We start from the raw sequence: 19092 nt of genomic DNA on the forward strand, positions 1-19092 counted from the left end.
GTGATCTTAAAATTATTGAAAAAAAAAAAAAAAATGCCTTTTTCACTTTTCAAGTGGATTTAAACATTTCATCATCTTTTCATGCATATGGAGGGAGACCTTCGCAAAGTTAATTTCAGGCACCGTTCACTTCATATCATATCTTCACAAGCATATTAAAGATTTAGGAATCTTCACATCATATTAAAGAATGGACACACAAATGAAGGGAAGACACAGTAAACGACCAACACCAAGCGAGAAGCAATATTTACGTTTTGAGTTCGAGGAAGAGGTCTCTGAGCTAGAAGTGCTAGGAGAAGGAGAAGCAGGACGATTTAGATCAGAATCTCCAAGGGTAATAGGACCTCCACAGTTATTAGGATCCTTAGAGGGATCAGCAGAATCATTAGAGGATGAATTTGAATTCTGAACAAGGACGGAGTCTTTAGGAGAAGCTGCATTGTTATCAACTGTTTGAGACGTAGACTTCAAGGACCGTTTGGTTTTAAGGGACCTCTTTAATTTAATGATTTTTTGGGCAGGAACAATGGTATCCAATTCTTTTACGGGTGAATCCTTTGTATCCGAATTTTGCGCAGGTAAAGAAGTTACCCGTTGAAATATTTGCACCCGTTGAAATATTTTTTGTCGATGGTGGGATTCGAGCCCGGGACCTTCTGCATGGGAAGCAAACGCGTTACCACTGGACCAACCGTGCCCCCTATTTAAATGTAGGGACATTAAACAGAGAGTAGACTAGTGTCTAGCCGTGGGATTATAAACAGGGAGGAGAGGAGAACTGCGAAGAATTTTCGGGAAGTTGAAGAGTGAGAGGTTGAGTGATTGGAGGAGAGACTTCAGGTTGGGAGTTTGGTGCCGATTTTTCAAGGTTGGTTTCAAGAGTAGGTTCCAAAGTGGACACAAGGGAAGTTTGAGGAGCTGTGAGAGATTCCTGGGCTGTTGAAGTAGAAGTGGGGGAACGAGGCTGAGAAGGGGATTCTGTTGGAGGTGAAGAAGGAGATTCACTTGGAGGTGAAGGAGGAGAAGGTTTAGGACGGGACTTACGGGAGGTGGGATGTGCAGAAGGAGTAGGAGGTTGAGGAGGGGACTCACTCCGGACCAGACGATAGCCGGTGTTGAGGATGGTCTTCCGAACTACCACCGGTGTGATGGGACTCAGCTTCCATTTGAGATGTTTGGCAGCGGGCGAGGGAAACAATTGCGCTGGAAAGAGAAGACGAAAGACTGCGTAAGTGTGATGTTATTTTGAAGACTGGTTTGAAAATGATTTTAGACTTTTTTTTTCAAGAGGTTTTTGAAGGAAACTGTAACTAAAGTAAACTGTGATGTTACTTTGAACCGTACTGTAACTGGTAAGGTCGTATCGTCCCGAAATTGAAGAGAGAAGGAAGACAGGATAGGAGAAAGCCAGCCGTTCCGAGAACGAACATTATCCGTTCAGGATAAAATCCGCCCCGGGCGGGAATCGAACCCGCGGCCTAGCGCTTACAAGCCAGACGCGCTACCAAACAAGCTAACTAGGCTGCTTTGAAGACTGGTTTGAAAATATGTATATTTGAACTTTTGAGTCTGAGGTATTCATATTATTGGAAAATATCCTCGAATTTTCATTATGGGACCATCAATGGAAAATAATTCATTGTTTCTTCACAGTTCTACAGTATGTAGTTAGGTTAGGGTCTGACAGACCCAACCTCACCCCAAGTATAAAAAAAACCTTAAACACACCTCACCAAAGGGTTAAGGGTAAGGGGGGGAAAGAGAGTGAAGGCGAAGAGAAAGAGCAATAGAGAGTGGGCATAATATCTTACTTTGATCATCATGACTGGAGAATCGAATATAGGGAGGAACATTGGTAAACAAACTCAGTCTTAGACCCGGGTGTAAGTTTGGTGCTTCGTTTGGCTTTGTTACTTTGGCTTCGTGACTGGAATCAAACATAAATGATCATTATTATTTTAGGTACCTATAGAACCTAACAAATGACAGTGGATTCCTCCAATACACATGCGGAAAATCTAGAAAACAAATCTCTTGACAGGGAGAATCAGGGAAGTTTTGGCGGTAATGGACCACGTTTTAAATTATTTGAGTGGAAAGTAACTACTAGAAAATCTAGAAATGACAAGGTTAATAATAATTTCAAATCCATGTCTCTATCACCCCTAGTCCTTAGAGCTCTGATACTGATAGTTCAACTCTCAAATATGCAATGAGGGAAATTCTATACGAATAAATTAGTAGGTAATGGAAAGTAAAAGAAAATCATACTCACACAGTGGATGACAAGATAGGTTCTACCTCCATGGCAGATACGGATTCCTGTCTCCGATGGGAAGAGGTGGCAGGGGGAGGAAGGAACTGGTTTTCCCCCTCCATTTCTTCATCCTGAACTGGTTTGGACAATTTCCTAGGCTCCGGTTTACACTTGACTTTGCTGGATGCACTCGGCTTCTTCTGGGGACGAGATCGCTTCTCGCTCAAATGAGGAGAGGGCGAGGAGGGGAATGGTGTATCTCCGGCGTGGGACGGAGAGTTCTTCCCGAGAGATTTTCTACAGAGTGGAGACAAAATGAAATATTAGGGTATTGCATTTGCTTGGCTTAAAATGTTACAAAATGAGAGGATTCAACACTTTTTCGATTCCTGCTCGGGGCGGATTTTATTCCGAACGGATAATGTTCGTTCTCGGAACGTCTGGCTTTCTCCTTTCCTGTCTTCCTTCTCTCTTCGATTTCGGTACGATAAGACCTTAGCCTTAGAAGTGTTTCCCTCTATCAAAGATCCTGTCTTCCTTCTCTCTTCGATTTCAGGACGATAAGACCTTAGCCTTAACAATTACAATTCCCTCTATCAAACTTTTTTTTTGTAATCTTTCCTTGTTAAAAAAGCGATTATCTTACCTCGGTTCTCTATCGCTCGGAGCTAGCGTATTACTCGGATAATACTTGGTCGTATTTCTCAGTACACGCGTATTTTCCGGTTCTACTTGAAGAGGGGCGGCAGGTGGTGTGGCTTGAACATTGTACACGGTGACTGTATTGGTGGCAGAGCCACCATCTACGCTGCTACTATCAAACCCGTCGGCGGCATTATTCAACGGGGTCTTGGGCAATACGAACTGAAAGAGCAGAACAAGAAAGAGTTCAAGAAAAGAAACTTATCATAAGTTATAACACTTACCAATAACGTAAATATGTATTCATTTTTTTTTTAAGATGTGTTCCACCGCCGTTTTTATTTCGTAGCAATGGAACAACTGCTACATTAGACGCTTGTGGCCTGTGTCGTAGCATGCCCATCCCGTTTGACTGATACTCAATGGGAGGTGGCTTGCCATGCTCATCATTTCCTCGACCTTATTCCCACCAGTGACGAGGACAACTCCTTTGCCACCGAAATAAATGAAAAAGTTCAGTTTTTATTTTCTTATAATTTCTTCACCACATGAAATGCTTTCATTTATATTTACTCTATTTCCATTACTTCCTCACGACTCATCACACCAAAAGCTTTCTAAAATCAAGAGAATGAGTTGCACTTTATGAAGGTGAGTAGGTCCTTTTCTATGACTTTATCAACCTATTCAAAGTATCTATAACGGACTCTCTAGAATAATTAGAAAGAAAAACAAACTACCAATAGCCAAATTCAAAATTAAATTAGAATAAAGATCGACTTTCAAGTTTCCTACTTTCCTTCTCGCTGTTGCGCATTGTTCTCTACATATCAGGTAGGTGTTTATGTATCTAACGTCATTTGACTTACCCTGCGAGGTCGAAGCTGTCGTACAGAACTCCTATTATCACTATGGTTGGGTGAGGGAGAATTGCTCTCTACATATCAGGTACCTAGGCGTTTATGTATCTAACGTCATTTGACTTACCCTGCGAGGTCGAAGCTGTCGTACAGAACTCCTATTATCACTATGGTTGGGTGAGGGAGTCATGTTGAACTCTCGACTGACCAATGAAGATCTCACAGATTCATTACGTGGACTATAATGGTTTCTCCCTACTTGTCTCAGCTGTCTCCTCAGCTCTTCCATCTCCACAGAGTACGAATTCTTCGAGTCATCACATCGCTCACACAGTTTGCTTGCCCGCTGCACCTCAGTCTTGTAGATAGTGTTGCTATTGGTGAACAGAGGACGATTACTACTGCGTAACATACGAGGTTCTGACATGACCAGGGCAGATGATTTCCATTTGGAACTGTCCAAACATTCCGACTTGGACCGTTTCCTGTTGATGCTGGCGACCGCGCGGTCACATTTTGGACAGCATACCTCATACCCAAGGCTGTCCATACAGTAGGGAGTGGAAGACAGGGGGCCAAATGTACGACCGCGGTGATAGGCCACTTCCGACGTTGCCATGTGTGACTGAAACAGAAAGGGTTACTATGAGGTTGTGGTTATGTACCAGGTTGAAAAAGGCAAGGTAGGTAAACTTGCCTTGTTTTCAAGTTACCACTCCCATGCCAAACTGTAGAAATAATATCCTGTCTCACCTAGTCTTGTCTCAACTTAACCCGGTACATAATCACAACCTGCAGAAGGAGTAGGAGGTTGAGGAGGGGACTCACTCCGGACCAGACGATAGCCGGTGTTGAGGATGGTCTTCCGAACTACCACCGGTGTGATGGGACTCAGCTTCCATTTGAGATGTTTGGCAGCGGGCGAGGGAAACAATTGCGCTGGAAAGAGAAGACGAAAGACTGCGTAAGTGTGATGTTATTTTGAAGACTGGTTTGAAAATGATTTTAGACTTTTTTTTTCAAGAGGTTTTTGAAGGAAACTGTAACTAAAGTAAACTGTGATGTTACTTTGAACCGTACTGTAACTGGTAAGGTCGTATCGTCCCGAAATTGAAGAGAGAAGGAAGACAGGATAGGAGAAAGCCAGCCGTTCCGAGAACGAACATTATCCGTTCAGATATGTGATCGATATTAAATTTATAGGTACTTACTGCCCGAATATAACTGACAACTATGTCCTTTCACCCCGGCATAAGACAGTAAGCTTGTACTATTTCAAGGATAAAAGACAAGATAATTTTATTTGTATTAAATAAAAAATAATTAAATAAAATTCAATGACTCGACTACAATTCGAAATTCTAACCTGTAATCACCCCCTACCAGGCGAACTCTTTGATGTCTTTAACCACATACTGTTAAGTGTTAAAATTACCTGATTGTGTGTGGAGATTTTCTCGGGTAAATGGAAGCCCACAATATTGAACAGGTCTTGAACCAGAGGACCTTTCACAGCCAAGTCTAGTGGAGACGATGAGTGCAGCGAAGGAGATATATTCACCTGGAAAAATATACAAACAGTGAAAGAATCAAATACACATTGAGCTGAATGAACGTATCAACAAAGCATTGTTGACACAATAGTAATCAAAACAGAGGTTTGATAGAGGGAACTGAAACTGCTAAGGTCTTACCGTCCAGAAAACAAAGGGAGAAGAAAGACAGGACAGGAGAAAGCCAGCAGTTCCGATAACGAACCTTGTCTGTTTAGGATAAAACCCGCCACGGGCGGGAATCGAACCCGCGACCTAGTGTTTTACAAGGCAGAACCACTACTTTCCAAGCTAACCAGGCTGGCTAAACACAACTGAAAGACTAGCCAGCGGTAGTAGCCCGTTGAAAGCATCAGTTCCCAATGGATCACTGAAGTTAATAAACATTGCGCGTGGTTAGTGTCCGGATGGGTAACCAAAACGCCCGTCATTAAAGGCCTTAGCAGTTATGTAATGCCGTTATTTTCAAAGTAAGTTCACTATTTACCTCGAGGAGCCAGGGTTTGAGCTTGCTATCCAGCAGTATATCAATGCCGAATAGTTCATACGAGCAATATCTCGACTGCTGATTAGCTCTGGTTAGCTGACTGATGGAATGCTCGCCACATATCATCGTCTTGATGACCACATCCACAATGCTGTCTAATGGGCTACTGAATGGAAACTTGCTACAAAAAGGAGCTATCACAAATGGTCAGTGACCAGTGTTATTATAAGGTTAGGTTAAATGCAAAAAGGAGCTTTCACAATTTGAGCAGTTACGTACCAGTGTTATTACAGGGTTGGGTTAAACATTAAGAGGAGCTTTCTTTTTTATTGTTTTGGCTTCTGAATAATCACCAAATTTGTTTTTTTTTTTTTTTTTTTTTTTTTTTTAAAAGCTGAGATGATAGGAGATGATAGAAAGGGGTATTCTCTTCTAACTTCCATGTGATAGGACAGAAGGTAGTATTCTTCCTATTAAGTAGGAGGTGACAAAATTATAGCATTATTTTTACTTTGTGTTCAACCTAACCCTGTAATAACACTGGTCACTGCTCATTTCTGAAAGCTCTTTTCTGCTTAATTATTCAGAAGCCATGACAAAGAAAAGGAAAGCTCTTTTTTGTGTTCAACCTACCTTGTAACAACACTGGTCACTGCCTGCTCAAATTGTGAGAGCTCCTTTTTATGATCAACCCAATGCTATAATAACACTGGTCACTGCTCATTTGTGACAGCTCCTTTTTGTAGCAATTTTCCATTGACTTGACTTCTGAACAAGTAGGTACCATTTTTACTTTCCTTATCCTACAGGAAGGAAAGTAATGTGTTCGGGTCAAATTTTCAATGGTCAGTTTTTAGTGTCAAAACACATTTTGAGGTCCCTAGAGCCTAAATCCAAAGTTTCAGGCATTGGTGTGTCTGTCTGTGTGTGTGTCTGTCTGTAAACAAAATATCTCAAGAACGGTAAGAGCTAGAGAGTTGAAATTTGATATGTAGCTGTCAAATGTGTTTGTACAATTTAGCATTCAAATGGTAGGTAACGTTTAACATATACAAGTCCAGGCTTGAGCTAGATTTTTTCCAACCCTAGCCTAGCCCTGCTCATAAATACTATTTTCAGTATTTCCTATTTTAAAAACTTAAGAAACTTATGGTTAAGACCGGTGCAACGGTTGGCGGCATTTTACCACTTTTTGGCGGTTTTCGGTGTAATTTGACAATATCTCGGGAACGGTATAAGCTAGAGACTTGAAATTTGGTATGTAGTTCACAAATGTAAAAACTTAAAATAAGTAGGTACTTATCAACTTATGAGGAAGTACTTCCAGAATCTGTTTTAAGTGTTGTAATCATAAAGACAAGTAGTGATAGTGAGACCCCAGTCTCTTCTCATTTATTATTCCACCCAGATAAGATAATGGATAATATTCTGTGAAAACAACAGCTACAAAGCATGGTTTAAATATCTAAAATTCCAAGTTGTATGTATGATTAATTTCAAATGCATCTCAAATAAATCTATGTAAATAAAAATAGTACTCCTCTAAAATGAAAGTCTCAATATTGCCCTAGAATCCTAGAGGTTTTGTGTGCATGCAAATAAATGAATAAATAGTCTAGATAAGATAAGAGATTGTGTTATCATTCTAGCAATGTTGTGACACACATGGCTTACAAACATGTGCACCTCAAATCCAAACTCTTCTAAAGTGATTGTTGCAATACTAAGTAAATGTAACATAAACTCTCCTGAATTGATTGTTACAACACTAAATGTAACATAAACTCTCCTGAACTGATTGTTACAACACTAAATGTAACATGAGCTCCCGTGAATTAATTGTTACAACACTATGACCTATCATATTTCATTTCAGCTATACAGGCATGGAGACAGAACTCCGATCAATTTCTACCCTAATGACCCCTACAAGAATGCATCCTATTGGCCTGTGGGACCTGGACAACTCACCAATGTAAGTTGTTCTCTTATGACATTGATAGTATTCGTAATAATAATGATTATGATCTTATCCTTGTCTTTATTTATTCAGCCTGGGGTGAACTTTATCCTAAATAGATAAGGTTCGTTCCCGGACGGCTTTCTCCTATCCTGTCTTCCTTATTTCCTCGATTCCGGAATCATAAGACCTCCGTTGTTACAGTTCTTTCTATCAAACATTCTATTCTATTATGGGCCTGGTTGCTCCTCTCCTGAGAGAGGGTATGCAATTAACACTGCGACCTTTATAGATCTATTGTGACCATTATTTTTTCCCCTGCCCAAGATGCTGTCCCCTATCAAACATAGGACCCAAGGAATTTCATTTCCCATTCACTTTGTCTCCAGGTGGGCAAGTTGCAGCACTACAAGCTGGGACAATGGTTTGGTGAAAGATATCGGGATCTCATAGGGGACTCGTACTCCAAGGAAAATGTCTATGTGATGAGCACAGATGTGGACAGAACCCTTATGAGTGCCGAAGCCAATCTGGCGGGATTCTTTCCACCCAAGGGAGATCAAGTGTGGGACCCGAAGATCAAGTGGCAGCCCATTCCAGTCCATACCATGCCAGAGAAGCTGGATAAGGTAAGTTGTTAGGTGTTATTAGCTGGGTGATTTTAAACAAAATATCTCAAGAACGGTAAGAGCTAGAGAGTTGAAATTTGATATGTAGCTGTCAAATGTGACAAGGATGCGACACAAAACTTATGGTTAAGACCGGTGCAACGGTTGGCGGCATTTTACCGCTTTTTGGCGGTTTTCGGTGTAATTTAACAATATCTCGGGGACGGTATGAGCTAGAGACTTGAAATTTAGTATGGAGTTTACAAATGTGACAAGGATGCAACTCAAAACGTTTGGTTGAGATAGGTGCTGCGAGGTATAAGCTAGAGACTTGAAATTTGGTATGTAGTTCACAAATGTGACAAGAATGCAACACAAAACGTTTGGTTGAGTTGAGAAATTTGGTATGTAGTTCACAAATGTGACAAAGATGCAACACAAAACGTTTGGTTGAGATGGTATGTGCTTGGCGGTATTTTGACCTCTTTTGGACAGATTTTGACCGTTTTTTGGCAGTTTTCAGCTATAGCGACAAAACGGTTAGAGATATTGTAAAAGTTAGGGTAAAAGAACACTCAGTTATTAGCTGGGTGATTTTCATTTTTAAACACATCGCCTAAAAAAATGAAAAAAAAGGCAGTATTTTCAATGCCCTGATTGGGATTGGAACCCGCGCCCTCTTGCTTACTAGACGAGGGAGCGGGTTCAAATATCGCCACTGCAGGGAACATAGCATTGACCAGTCAGTTTTAGGTATGAAATAGGATAGAATAGAATATACCTTGTTTATCCTGCTCGAATGAGACTAAAAGGTATGTGTTTATTATATTACTAGGTATGAGTATGACTAGGTATGTGCTTATTACTTTTTGTCCTAACTAACATATCTTCTCTCTGTCCCATCAGGTCCTCTCTATGAAGAAACCTTGCCCTCAGTATGACGTTGAGAAGAGAAAGTACATGAACTCGCCCGAAATCCAACAAGTGTTGGCAAAGTACCGCCCCCTCTTCCAATATGTATCTCAACACGCTGGCGAACCTGTAGAGACCATCACGGACCTGGAGTTTATTCACAACACTCTGTTCATTGAGGAGATTAATAATCTGACGCTACCAGAGTGGACGCATCCCATTTATCCAGAACCCTTGAGGACAGTGGCTGCCTTCAGTTTTGCTATACCTGCGCGAACACCGGCACTGAAGAGATTGAAAGCAGGTAGGTGCACAAGCCTCCGGTGTAAAGCTAAGTGGCAATAATATTGTGCAAGAGCTTTGCTGTGTGTTTACACTTTACACATGGAAAGTCTCTTGTTGAAGGCAACTTGTGCAGTATTTAGTGCCTGTGAACACTTGGGTATTTTATTCTATGAACTTATTGTATGTTGTTCCTTAGGCCAGCCACTCACTATCAGGTAGACCTGACGACAGGCACGCCTGATCAGGTCTATCTGATAGTGTGTGTGCGTGCTCTTCAGGTATCAGGTAGACCTGGCAGACAGACCTTTTCAGCCGTACCTTTCAGATCTATGTACCTGATAGTGTGTGTGCTCGTCAGGTGTACCTGTCAAGTCTACCTGAGAGTGAGTGGCTGACCTTAAAAAAAAAAAAAAAAAAAACCGTTGGGTATTTTATTCTATGAACTTATTGTATGTTGTTCCTTGCCTGTGAACACTTGGGTATTTTATTCTATGAACTTATTGTATGTTGTTCCTTAGGCCAGCCACTCACTATCAGGTACACCTGATCAGGTCTATCTGATAGTGTGTGCGTGCTCATCAGGTATCAGGTAGACCTGGCAGACAGACCTTTTCAGCCGTACCTTTCAGATCTATGTACCTGATAGTGTGTGTACTCGTCAGGTGTACCTGTCAAGTCTACCTGAGAGTGAGTGGCTGACCTTAAAAAAAAATCCGTACTTTTCAATTGATTTCACAGGAATCTCCAGGGACTCGAATCCCATTCGTCAGATTACACGTCCACTCTTCATCACATGAAATATTTCTTTTCCAGGTCCTCTAATAGAAGACATTCTTAATCACATGAAATATTTCTCTTCCAGGTCCTCTAGTAGAAGACATTGTAAAACACATGGTTGCCAAGTCAAAAGATAAGCTGAAGAAAAAGAAAATATGGATCTATTCCGCTCACGACACCACTGTTGCCAACTTACTCAACACACTCAACATATTTGACTTGCATTGTCCCCCCTATACTGCCGCCGTTATGATAGAACTACACCAGAAAGATGACGAGTACTACGTTAACGTGAGTGTTTCATTTTTGAATGTTTCTGCCTGTCTAGTTAGCTTGGAAACCAGCAGTTCTATTGTAGATACATATTGGGGCGCGAGTAGAAAAATTACTTAATGGTCAATGGAGAAACAACAACATAATTTGTGGATACATTGGTCAAGAGGATCGCATTGTAAGTAAGGTGCAGGTTTAAAACTTAACCACGCGCACGGTTAGGCGAGTGTTAACGCGCTTGCTTGCCATGCATAAGATCCCAGGTTTGATTACCATATCTGACTGCTAACTTCTCCATTTCAGATCTTATACAAGAATTCTACCTCGGTTCCTCCATATCAGTTGAGCATACCTGGTTGTGACTTCGACTGTCCTCTGGATGACTTTGTATCTCTTACACAAGATGTGGTACTGACTGATACTCAATGGGAGGTGGCTTGCCATGCTCATCATTTCCTCGACCTTATTCCCACCAGTGACGAGGACAACTCCTTTGCCACCATAGGTAAGAATATCATAGAGGAGCCCAACCTTTTCAGAGGAAGATCGACTTAGGTTTTCAATTCAGTCTTGCGATCGACTTACCTAATTAAAGACTTGACTCTGAATTTGGTCCACATGTTTGGAGTAATGGGGTGTCCAAGATGATATTGCCAGGTTCAAACACTGCTGGGTGCGCTGGTCTCGATCGACCGGTTGGGCAGCCCTGGTATAGAGGAGAGACGGACCTAACATTAAAAGAGGTTTCATAGAGCGAACTGTAACAACTGAGGTTTTATGGTCCCAGAAGGCGAAGAGATAAGGAAGACAGGATAGGAGAAAACCAGCCGTTCCGAGAACGAACCTAACCCAATAAGGAGAAAGACCGTCCTGGCCGGGAATCGAACGCGCCCTATCGTTTACAAGTTTGGCTATCTAGAGTTTATATCGAAGTAAACCTGTCCCTAAGTAGATTTTAGATGATTAGTTGACATGTGTCCTCCAGTGGAGCTATTATCAAGGTATAGAAAATTAAATTATACACAGAATTGTCAAGTTGAAACTAAGACATCACTTCGTCCAGTCCATTAAATTATTTGTTTTCTTCTTTCTGTTCCAGTGCTCTTGACAATGGGTGTTCTGCTGACTCTACTGCTGGTATCTCTGGTGTTCTATGTGCACAAACAATGGAGGCATCCCAGCTCGCATATGTACCAGAGAATATAGCAGCAGGTAGACCTGTGTGACACCTCACTCAGCTAATCATGACTCATGAATGAAATGCCAATTAAAGTTGGCTTGTTTTTTTTTTTTTTTTTTTTTTTTTTTTTTACAAAATCCTAAGGGTAAAAAAAAGAACAATACATAGCTTTCCATTGAAGAAATAGTTGTTGAAAAAGACTTACGTATAATTCATTATTTTTTAACAGGTGCTGTAAACTGAGAACTTTGAGAAATATAATAAATGCAAAAGACATCCAAATTTGTAACAAATGTTGGTATCGAACGCAAGGGGAATGTTTAGTGGTACAAATAATATTTTTTTTTATACACATTTAAATTAATTTAAATAAATAAATAGATTCTCTTTCTAAAATAATAAATATTACATTTAATGAAGACACCAAAATTATTACTAAGATTTGCCTTCAATCAAATGTCGGTTTCATTATAGGACGTGGATTATCTCTGAGCTCCCAGATTTCATTTAATTCATAGTCTATGGACTATAAATTATAGGTTGATATACATATGTAATATGTAGAAGGCAAATCTTACCCCAACACAAAGCAAAGATAAAATCGATATAACATAAGTTCATTAAGTTCCAATATAAATTTATGCAACAAAAGACTAAAATAAAACAACAAAATAGAATGTGTATTTCGTTACAGCAATGAATTCATTTAAGATCAACGGTTTAAATATTCTCACTCATTTCGAATGGCCCAAGTCAAGAGAAAATATTTAACACGACTCAATTACTTATTTGCTTCGAGTAACAAAATACACAAAATAAAATACTTTCCATTACCTTGTATAGGTTTTCTATGCCAAGAGTAACAGAAGGTAAAAATAGAAAATATACTTCCTAAAAAAATAAACAGAATTTCAATTTTATGTCTTAACATAGGTAATCTAAAAAATAGATAATTTGCTATAGTAAAATTGAAAAAATAATACTTTCACAAAAAAAGAAGGGAAAATTGAACCCACCATTGATATTTGCATTGCATGGGGCGGTGGGTTACATAATTATGTGCGTCATGAAGGCTATATTGCCTCTGTGTTGATAATCTACAAGTATTAGCTCACTAGGGGCCAGGTCTACAGTCACATACTGACGTTGGTCTATTTTTGACGTTTCATCATGAATCTGGGCTTGCAAACTCTCCGAGCCCATGTCAGAATGTGATTATAGACCTGAAGGTAAGTAATTTAATCACTTAATAGACAAACATCCACAGAGTACATACATTTCCCTGATTGAGGCTATGTCCACATTTCAAGCGTCTTCAAGCACGTCATATGTACAAGGTCTGGAGAATCAGTTTCCTCATCTGATGTTAACACATGAGATGGTCAGAAGCATTTAAAAGTATTCAATTCTCGGTCCATACGAAATGTCTGAACCATAATTCTACTGATATTTTGGGAAAATTAGATTCCAGACTTCTAACGTACTTAATATGTACGTTCGATATATGCCGCTTTTCAGCACTGGCGAAGTTATAGTGACAGCTGACAGGAATCAGGCGCAACATATCTGACTTATTGTATCTGTGCTGAACCACAATTTACCTGCCTCCTTGTATCTCTGTGCAACATTTTTGCCTCACAGGCTCCCAGAGTATGAAACTCAGTGTTCGTTTCTCATAGCTAGGCTTGTATTTACAGTTAGTGCTGAGTTGGTAGGTTGATTTGTTCAGTTGTATTGCTCGGGGAGGACGTATGAGATATCGTCCCATGGGTGACGATACAGACCTTGCTTCAGTCTCTTCTGGTCCATGTAGTGACCTGAAATCAGACACAAGATTCCAGTTTATTATTATTATTTTAAAGAGGTTTGACAGAGGGAACTGTAACGGCCAAGGTCTTATCGTCCCGAAATCGAAGAGAGAAGGAAGACAGGATAGGAGAAAGCCAGCCGTTCCAGAACGTACATTATCCCATCAGGAAAAACAATTTATTTTTCAAAGGTTTTAGAGACAGAAAAAGATCAAAGTTCTAGTGAAAAACTTCAAAAAGTTGTGAGTTAGAAAATTCAGCCGTTCCGAGAACGTACATTATCCCATCAAGAAAAACAATTTATTTTTCAAAGGTTTTAGAGACAGAAAAAGATCAAAGTTCTAGTGAAAAACTTCAAAAAGTTGTGAGTTAGAAAATAAGAAATGCGCAGAAACGCATGCGTACAGACACATTACACTCGTGTTGTCTACGGGGTCGGCGTTTGTCGTCGGCCTCTCAATCAGTTCTAACTATAGGGTGACTGCTTTGGGCTGACTTTTGGTTTTGGCTACAAATTTCACGAGTGGATGACCTTCGCACTCAACCTTTGCTATTTCTTTAGCAAGGGAAATTCAGGCCCTGGTATTCTCCCTGTTTAAAGTCCCCTAGCTAGACGCTGGTCTACTCCCTGTTCATAGTCCCCCAGCCAGACAGTAAATAATAATATAGTGCTTATTTATACTGCTCGCATAGGACTGAAAAGTCCCTTTACTCCAGCAGTAGGCTACTACTATTATTGTGGTGTCTCAAATTATTTTGAGGATATAATTCCATGCCCTCCTGTTTACCAGGCGAGCGTCTTGACCACTACAACACCGAGGCAGATACTCAATTACTTACCAATAAATCCGATGCTACGTCCCAGCACGAACAGTCCGTTGATGGCTCCCATCTCGACATACTCCTGAGCCTCTTCCCGTGTGAAGGAGCCACTGTGTCTCAGCAAATCTACAAACGCCACCGCTATCACACCGTCCACATTAAGGATAAGGTTGGGCTTCTTGGAGGTGGTGATCTTCTCCACTTCCAGGGCGTAGTTGAGAAGAGGGGTGGTCGGGAAGTTTTGCAGCACGAACTCCTTGATGATCTTCACGCGCATGTCCGGGTTGTTGATCTGCGATGGATGGGAAGAAACAGGTGTTAGTTACTTATTTATGCACCGCAATCCTTACACGGAAATATAGTAACTTATTTAGCATAGGTGGGATCTTAACCACTGATTTCACCAAAAAATAAGTGGTGCAATTTTAAACTCCTCTGATAAAGGTACTACATGTCGGGGTTGTTGATCTACAATGGATGTAAAAGACAAGTGTTAGTTACTTGTTGTTGTTGTTGTTGTTACTGCTGCAGCTTTAGCTATAGCCGAAAGGTGATGACAAAATAGAAAAAATATCTCTTCTATCAGCCATACACCGGGGTGATGGTCTCTAGCCATGTTTAACTGGCTTGTCGTGAACCGCAGTCAACCATCGTGAGGACTTGTGCTTGTTCTTTTCAAGCAGAGAGAACCCTTTGAAACTGCCAGCTAGCTAGGCTGGTTACCCTACAGGGAACTCACTGGGTAAGCAACTACTGGTTTAAATAACAAATTAAGTGCTATTCCATTTCATTCTATTCCAACAAGGTACTATTGTGCTGACTTCCAACTTCTCGTTCGAATCCTCTTTCACTCAACCTCGAGATAATCCGACTGACTAGCAAGACTGAACTTACAGATTTGACACGATGTCCGATACCCATGATAAGTTTGCCTTTCTTTCTCATTTCATTGACGAATTCCATGGGAATGAGGCCGGCATCATAGGCGGCACTAAACTGTATGGCAGCATCATTCAGAGCACCACCAAATCTGTCTCCCTGTAGGCAAACGAGATAGTGGAATTAACTAGATTTACTAAATAGTTCATCGGACCCTACACTACAAAGAAGTGCGAAAGGAGTGTGCTTTTGCTAACTAGTAACTATTCAAAAAGTAATAAGTTCTGCTATACTTGGAAGGTAGCGTGCCCGCTCTGTAATCGCTAAGTCGCTGATTTAATTAAACTGATGAAATTCGTTCTCGGAACGGTTTAATAGAGGGAACTGTAACTGCTAGGGTCTTATCGTTCCGAAATCGAAGAGAGAAGGAAGACAGGATAGAAAAAAGCCAGCCGTTCCGAGAACGAACCTTATCCCTTCAGGATAAAATCCGCCCCGGGCGGGATTCGAACCCGCGGCCTAGCGCTTACAAGGCAGAGGCGCTACCAAACAAGCTAACTAGGCTGGCTATGGCTGAAACCAATACTTACAATGGTCAACAGTCCAGACACCAATGACGACACGAGATCCTTGCCTGCCCGGGCACACACGATAGTGTTGTGTGCCCCTGACACTGCAGGCCCGTGATCAGCCGTCACCATCAGGGACATCTCCAGGAACTTACACACGTAGGGGGGCAGCTGCCTCTGGAACCACAGGAGGGAGAGGACGCCCCCAATGCCCATGTTCTGTTTGAGGACGTCGGAGATGGGCATACCCGCGTACAGCAACTCTTGACCTCTCTCGTCACAGATGGAGGTCATGAAGGAGGCGGGCTTTCGGATCAGACCGAGTTCCTGGTGATGCAAATGTTGATACACAATGTAAGAAATGTAAGAGGACTATTTAACCTAGTTCCTGTTGATACAGATACAGTTCCATTTGTTAATATTCACCTTTTTCCGTGTTCAGACGGGGTCGGCCTCCCAACCTTTTCCCAGCCCTAGGATGATTGCTTTGGCTACAAAAATTTTAGTGGATGCCTTTCGCACTTGATCTTTGCTATTTCATTAGCAAGGGAAATTTCAGGCTGGTATTCTCCCTGTTCAAAAACCCCAGCCAGACTAAGCTGGTCTACTCCCTGTGTAAGGTACCCCAGCTAGACCTCCATTTGTTAACGTAATTACACAAACACAATAGAAGAAATGTAAGAGGAATTGTTAATAATAATAATAATAAACACGAGTCTTTTGTTAAAAAAGGAAAAAAAAAAAAAAAAACTTACCCTAGCCCACGAGTAATCCATGGGTACGGTTGGGGGAGGTAATTCTGGCTGAGGTACGATGTCTCCTCTGCTGACCAGGTCCTTGTATACAGAGCCAATAATATCTCCTAGGGTGTCGAATGAGCTGGGCACATGAGCACCGGCTTGGGCCAAACTCTTGTTCTTAACCACAGCGGTCTCAGCGTCTGAATTGGCGCAGGATCCGGCATGACCGAATTGTACTTCTGATGTGAACATACCTGGAAACAAACACCCATTCAAATTACTTCTTGTAGTGGAGCAATCTCCGTGGCCGAGTGGGTATCATACTCGGCTTGCATGACGGAGGTCCCGGGTTCGATTCTCGGCGGGATCGAAGTTTTTTGGTTCTGTACCTGAAGTTCGGGGTGCACTCAGCCTCGTGAGGACAATTGAGTAGCTACCTTGATGAAGTAGCGACCAGTGGCGGCATTACAAGTCAAAGAAAGGAGTGATAATAAATATGATCGAGTAAATGAAAGACTTGCTATGATACCCACAAAGTTGTGAAGAGGCTATTGCTTCACCACATTTTTTTAAAACATTTACATCTCTTTATTTCATATAATATAGATACATAACAACAAATTTTGAAACACATTTATTTGAGAAATAAGGACAAGTTACCCCTTGTCTAAACCTCAATACATAATGTATGGAGGTTGTGTCGACTAAGGGGGTATCATTAGCCTAAAAAATTAGTTGTTGTTGTTGTTGTTGTTATTATTATGATTAATTCATGATTTGATTAGATACTTACTAGCGCAGGTTCCTATACACCAGGCTACGAGGGGCTTGGTGATTCTCTTGTCCTTCAGCGCGGCACACACTTCATACTCCTCCACTCCTCCAACCTCCCCCAACAGGACGATCATCTTCACCTCCGGATCTGCCTGGTACCTGAGAATGTGGTCCATGAAGGTGGTGCCCGGGTATCTGTCACCTCCAATAGCGACACCTTCGTACACTCCGTTTGTGGCCTTGGAAATGATGTTGTTCAACTCGTTGGACATACCACCCGATCTGAGAAATTAATAGAATATACATCATTTATACTGATGAGAGGCACCACAGGAGTCTAATGTAACCGTTGTTTCATTGCTACCAAATAAAAACGGCAGTAAAACACTCACCTTTTTTATTCTTAAAAAAAAGAAGAGAGTGAGCTAATCAGAATATCATTGGTTGTTCTCTTTAGGTATTTTAAACGTACAATTCAAAATTGCTTACGTTGATTATTGATGTGGTTTGTCAATAACTAATCTATTGTAAAAGGGTTTTAGGTATAAAGCTGTAAGGCCAAAACCAAGGCTGGGCTGTAAAGTTTGGCTCTGTCCTCTCAGTCGCCCCCACCTCAAGTGTTTCATCTAAATAGAAATATTTACCTTGATACATAAGCTACACTGCCAGGACGGTACAGTTTCGAGTGCAGAATGTTATCCATCATGCCTCCTGTGTTTCCAATCTTGAAGCAGCCCGGCTTCAGACCTCCCACCGTGGCAGGTCCAATAATACTAACGCCCTTCTCCTTAGCGAGCAGGTTCAACTTCCGAGTCATATTCTCGGGAATACCTAATTGAAAAAAAAGAGAAATTTAAACATTTGGCTATTCATTTTGATTATGTTTTGCAAAAAAGAGAAATTTAACCATTTGGCTTTTCATTTTGATTTTGTTTTGCAGTACATAAACCATAGCCTGGCACATACTTACAATAAGTAAATCAGGCTATGGGGTAACTTCTACATATTTCCATCAATCAAAACAGCATAGGTATCATCAAGGATAATTTTTTCCAACAACAATTTATTGTACCTATGATCTTATAAATAAAAATAAATGAATTGAAGTACAGTCGAACCTGTCTAAGTGGGAAACCTGGATAACTGGAAAAAAAAATCGTGGCCCCTTCATGGCAACCTCTCTAAGTAGGACAATTTTTTTAACTGGGAAACCTGGATAAGTGGGAAAAATTGTCGGTCCCTTGGATTCCCACTTAGACAAGTTCGACTGTATATAAAAAAAAAAAAATACCTTCGGCAATGATCGCGATAGATCGGATTTGAGGGAAGCCTAGGGTTTCGATGGTGCTGTCGTAGGCAGAACGTAGGGAGGCAAAGTTCACCAGGACATCGGCATCTTTGTTCTTGCTCATTGCGTCCTCCATTTTCTTGTACACTGAAATAAGAGAGAGCAGATATATACATAGGTGGGGAAACATTCCAATGAAAAATGAAAACCTTTTAATCATGTTAAAGGTACCATGTAAGGATCTATCACGAATCGGAAATAATCAACCATAATAAAATCTGCATAAAAGGAACCGATTTATTATTATTATTATTATTATTATTATTATTATTATTATTTTTTTTTTTTTGTTAATCTCATTAGGTCATTAGCACATCTTTACAATCATTTCAGGATATCTTCATTATTAAATTTT

At 40.8% G+C, this 19092-nt stretch overlaps 4 protein-coding genes across 6 annotated transcripts in view; 1 reads left to right on the forward strand and 3 right to left on the reverse strand.

Moving 5' to 3' along the window:
* Positions 1-19092, reverse strand: part of LOC103505298 (tubulin polyglutamylase TTLL4-like) — a 45934-nt gene that overhangs the window by 6232 nt on the left and 20610 nt on the right. Inside the window, exons 2-6 of one of the 3 annotated variants that reach the window (XM_008469627.3) lie at positions 3890-4387; positions 2907-3124; positions 2279-2557; positions 1815-1930; positions 1048-1206 (exon numbers count right to left, since the gene is read on the reverse strand). In XM_008469627.3, the coding sequence (XP_008467849.1) occupies positions 1048-1206; positions 1815-1930; positions 2279-2557; positions 2907-3124; positions 3890-4381 (1264 nt within the window). In that variant the 5' untranslated portion in view covers positions 4382-4387. Of the gene's footprint in view, positions 1-1047; positions 1207-1814; positions 1931-2278; positions 2558-2906; positions 3125-3771; positions 3826-3889; positions 4388-19092 lie in introns of those variants that run through there. The other 2 variants (XM_017442361.2, XM_017442362.1) reach the window with 2 other exon arrangements.
* Positions 5135-5953, reverse strand: LOC103505299 (tubulin polyglutamylase ttll-4-like). Its single transcript, XM_026820629.1, has 2 exons — positions 5803-5953; positions 5135-5323 (listed from the first exon to the last, which is right to left on the reverse strand). Exons 1-2 carry the CDS (start codon positions 5926-5928, stop codon positions 5135-5137), a joined length of 315 nt encoding a protein of 104 aa, XP_026676430.1. The 5' UTR covers positions 5929-5953.
* LOC103505300 (prostatic acid phosphatase) lies at positions 7484-11870 on the forward strand. The gene is made up of 6 exons (XM_008469630.3): positions 7484-7777; positions 8152-8391; positions 9277-9586; positions 10430-10635; positions 10921-11122; positions 11717-11870. The coding sequence occupies exons 1-6, from the start codon at positions 7655-7657 to the stop codon at positions 11821-11823; spliced, it is 1188 nt and encodes a 395-aa protein (XP_008467852.1). The 5' UTR covers positions 7484-7654; the 3' UTR covers positions 11824-11870.
* The window catches only part of LOC103505301 (ATP-citrate synthase), a 41629-nt gene continuing 34657 nt past the window's right edge, over positions 12121-19092 (reverse strand). Inside the window, exons 8-15 of the mRNA XM_026820631.1 lie at positions 18681-18824; positions 18034-18220; positions 17409-17671; positions 16631-16869; positions 15897-16202; positions 15322-15465; positions 14446-14719; positions 12121-13614 (exon numbers count right to left, since the gene is read on the reverse strand). Of these exons, the coding sequence (XP_026676432.1) occupies positions 13523-13614; positions 14446-14719; positions 15322-15465; positions 15897-16202; positions 16631-16869; positions 17409-17671; positions 18034-18220; positions 18681-18824 (1649 nt within the window). The 3' untranslated portion in view covers positions 12121-13522. The remainder of the gene's footprint in view (positions 13615-14445; positions 14720-15321; positions 15466-15896; positions 16203-16630; positions 16870-17408; positions 17672-18033; positions 18221-18680; positions 18825-19092) is intronic.

Source organism: Diaphorina citri, unplaced genomic scaffold, assembly GCF_000475195.1.
Source record: "Diaphorina citri unplaced genomic scaffold, Diaci psyllid genome assembly version 1.1 scaffold162, whole genome shotgun sequence".
NCBI classification, from domain to species: domain Eukaryota; kingdom Metazoa; phylum Arthropoda; class Insecta; order Hemiptera; family Psyllidae; genus Diaphorina; species Diaphorina citri.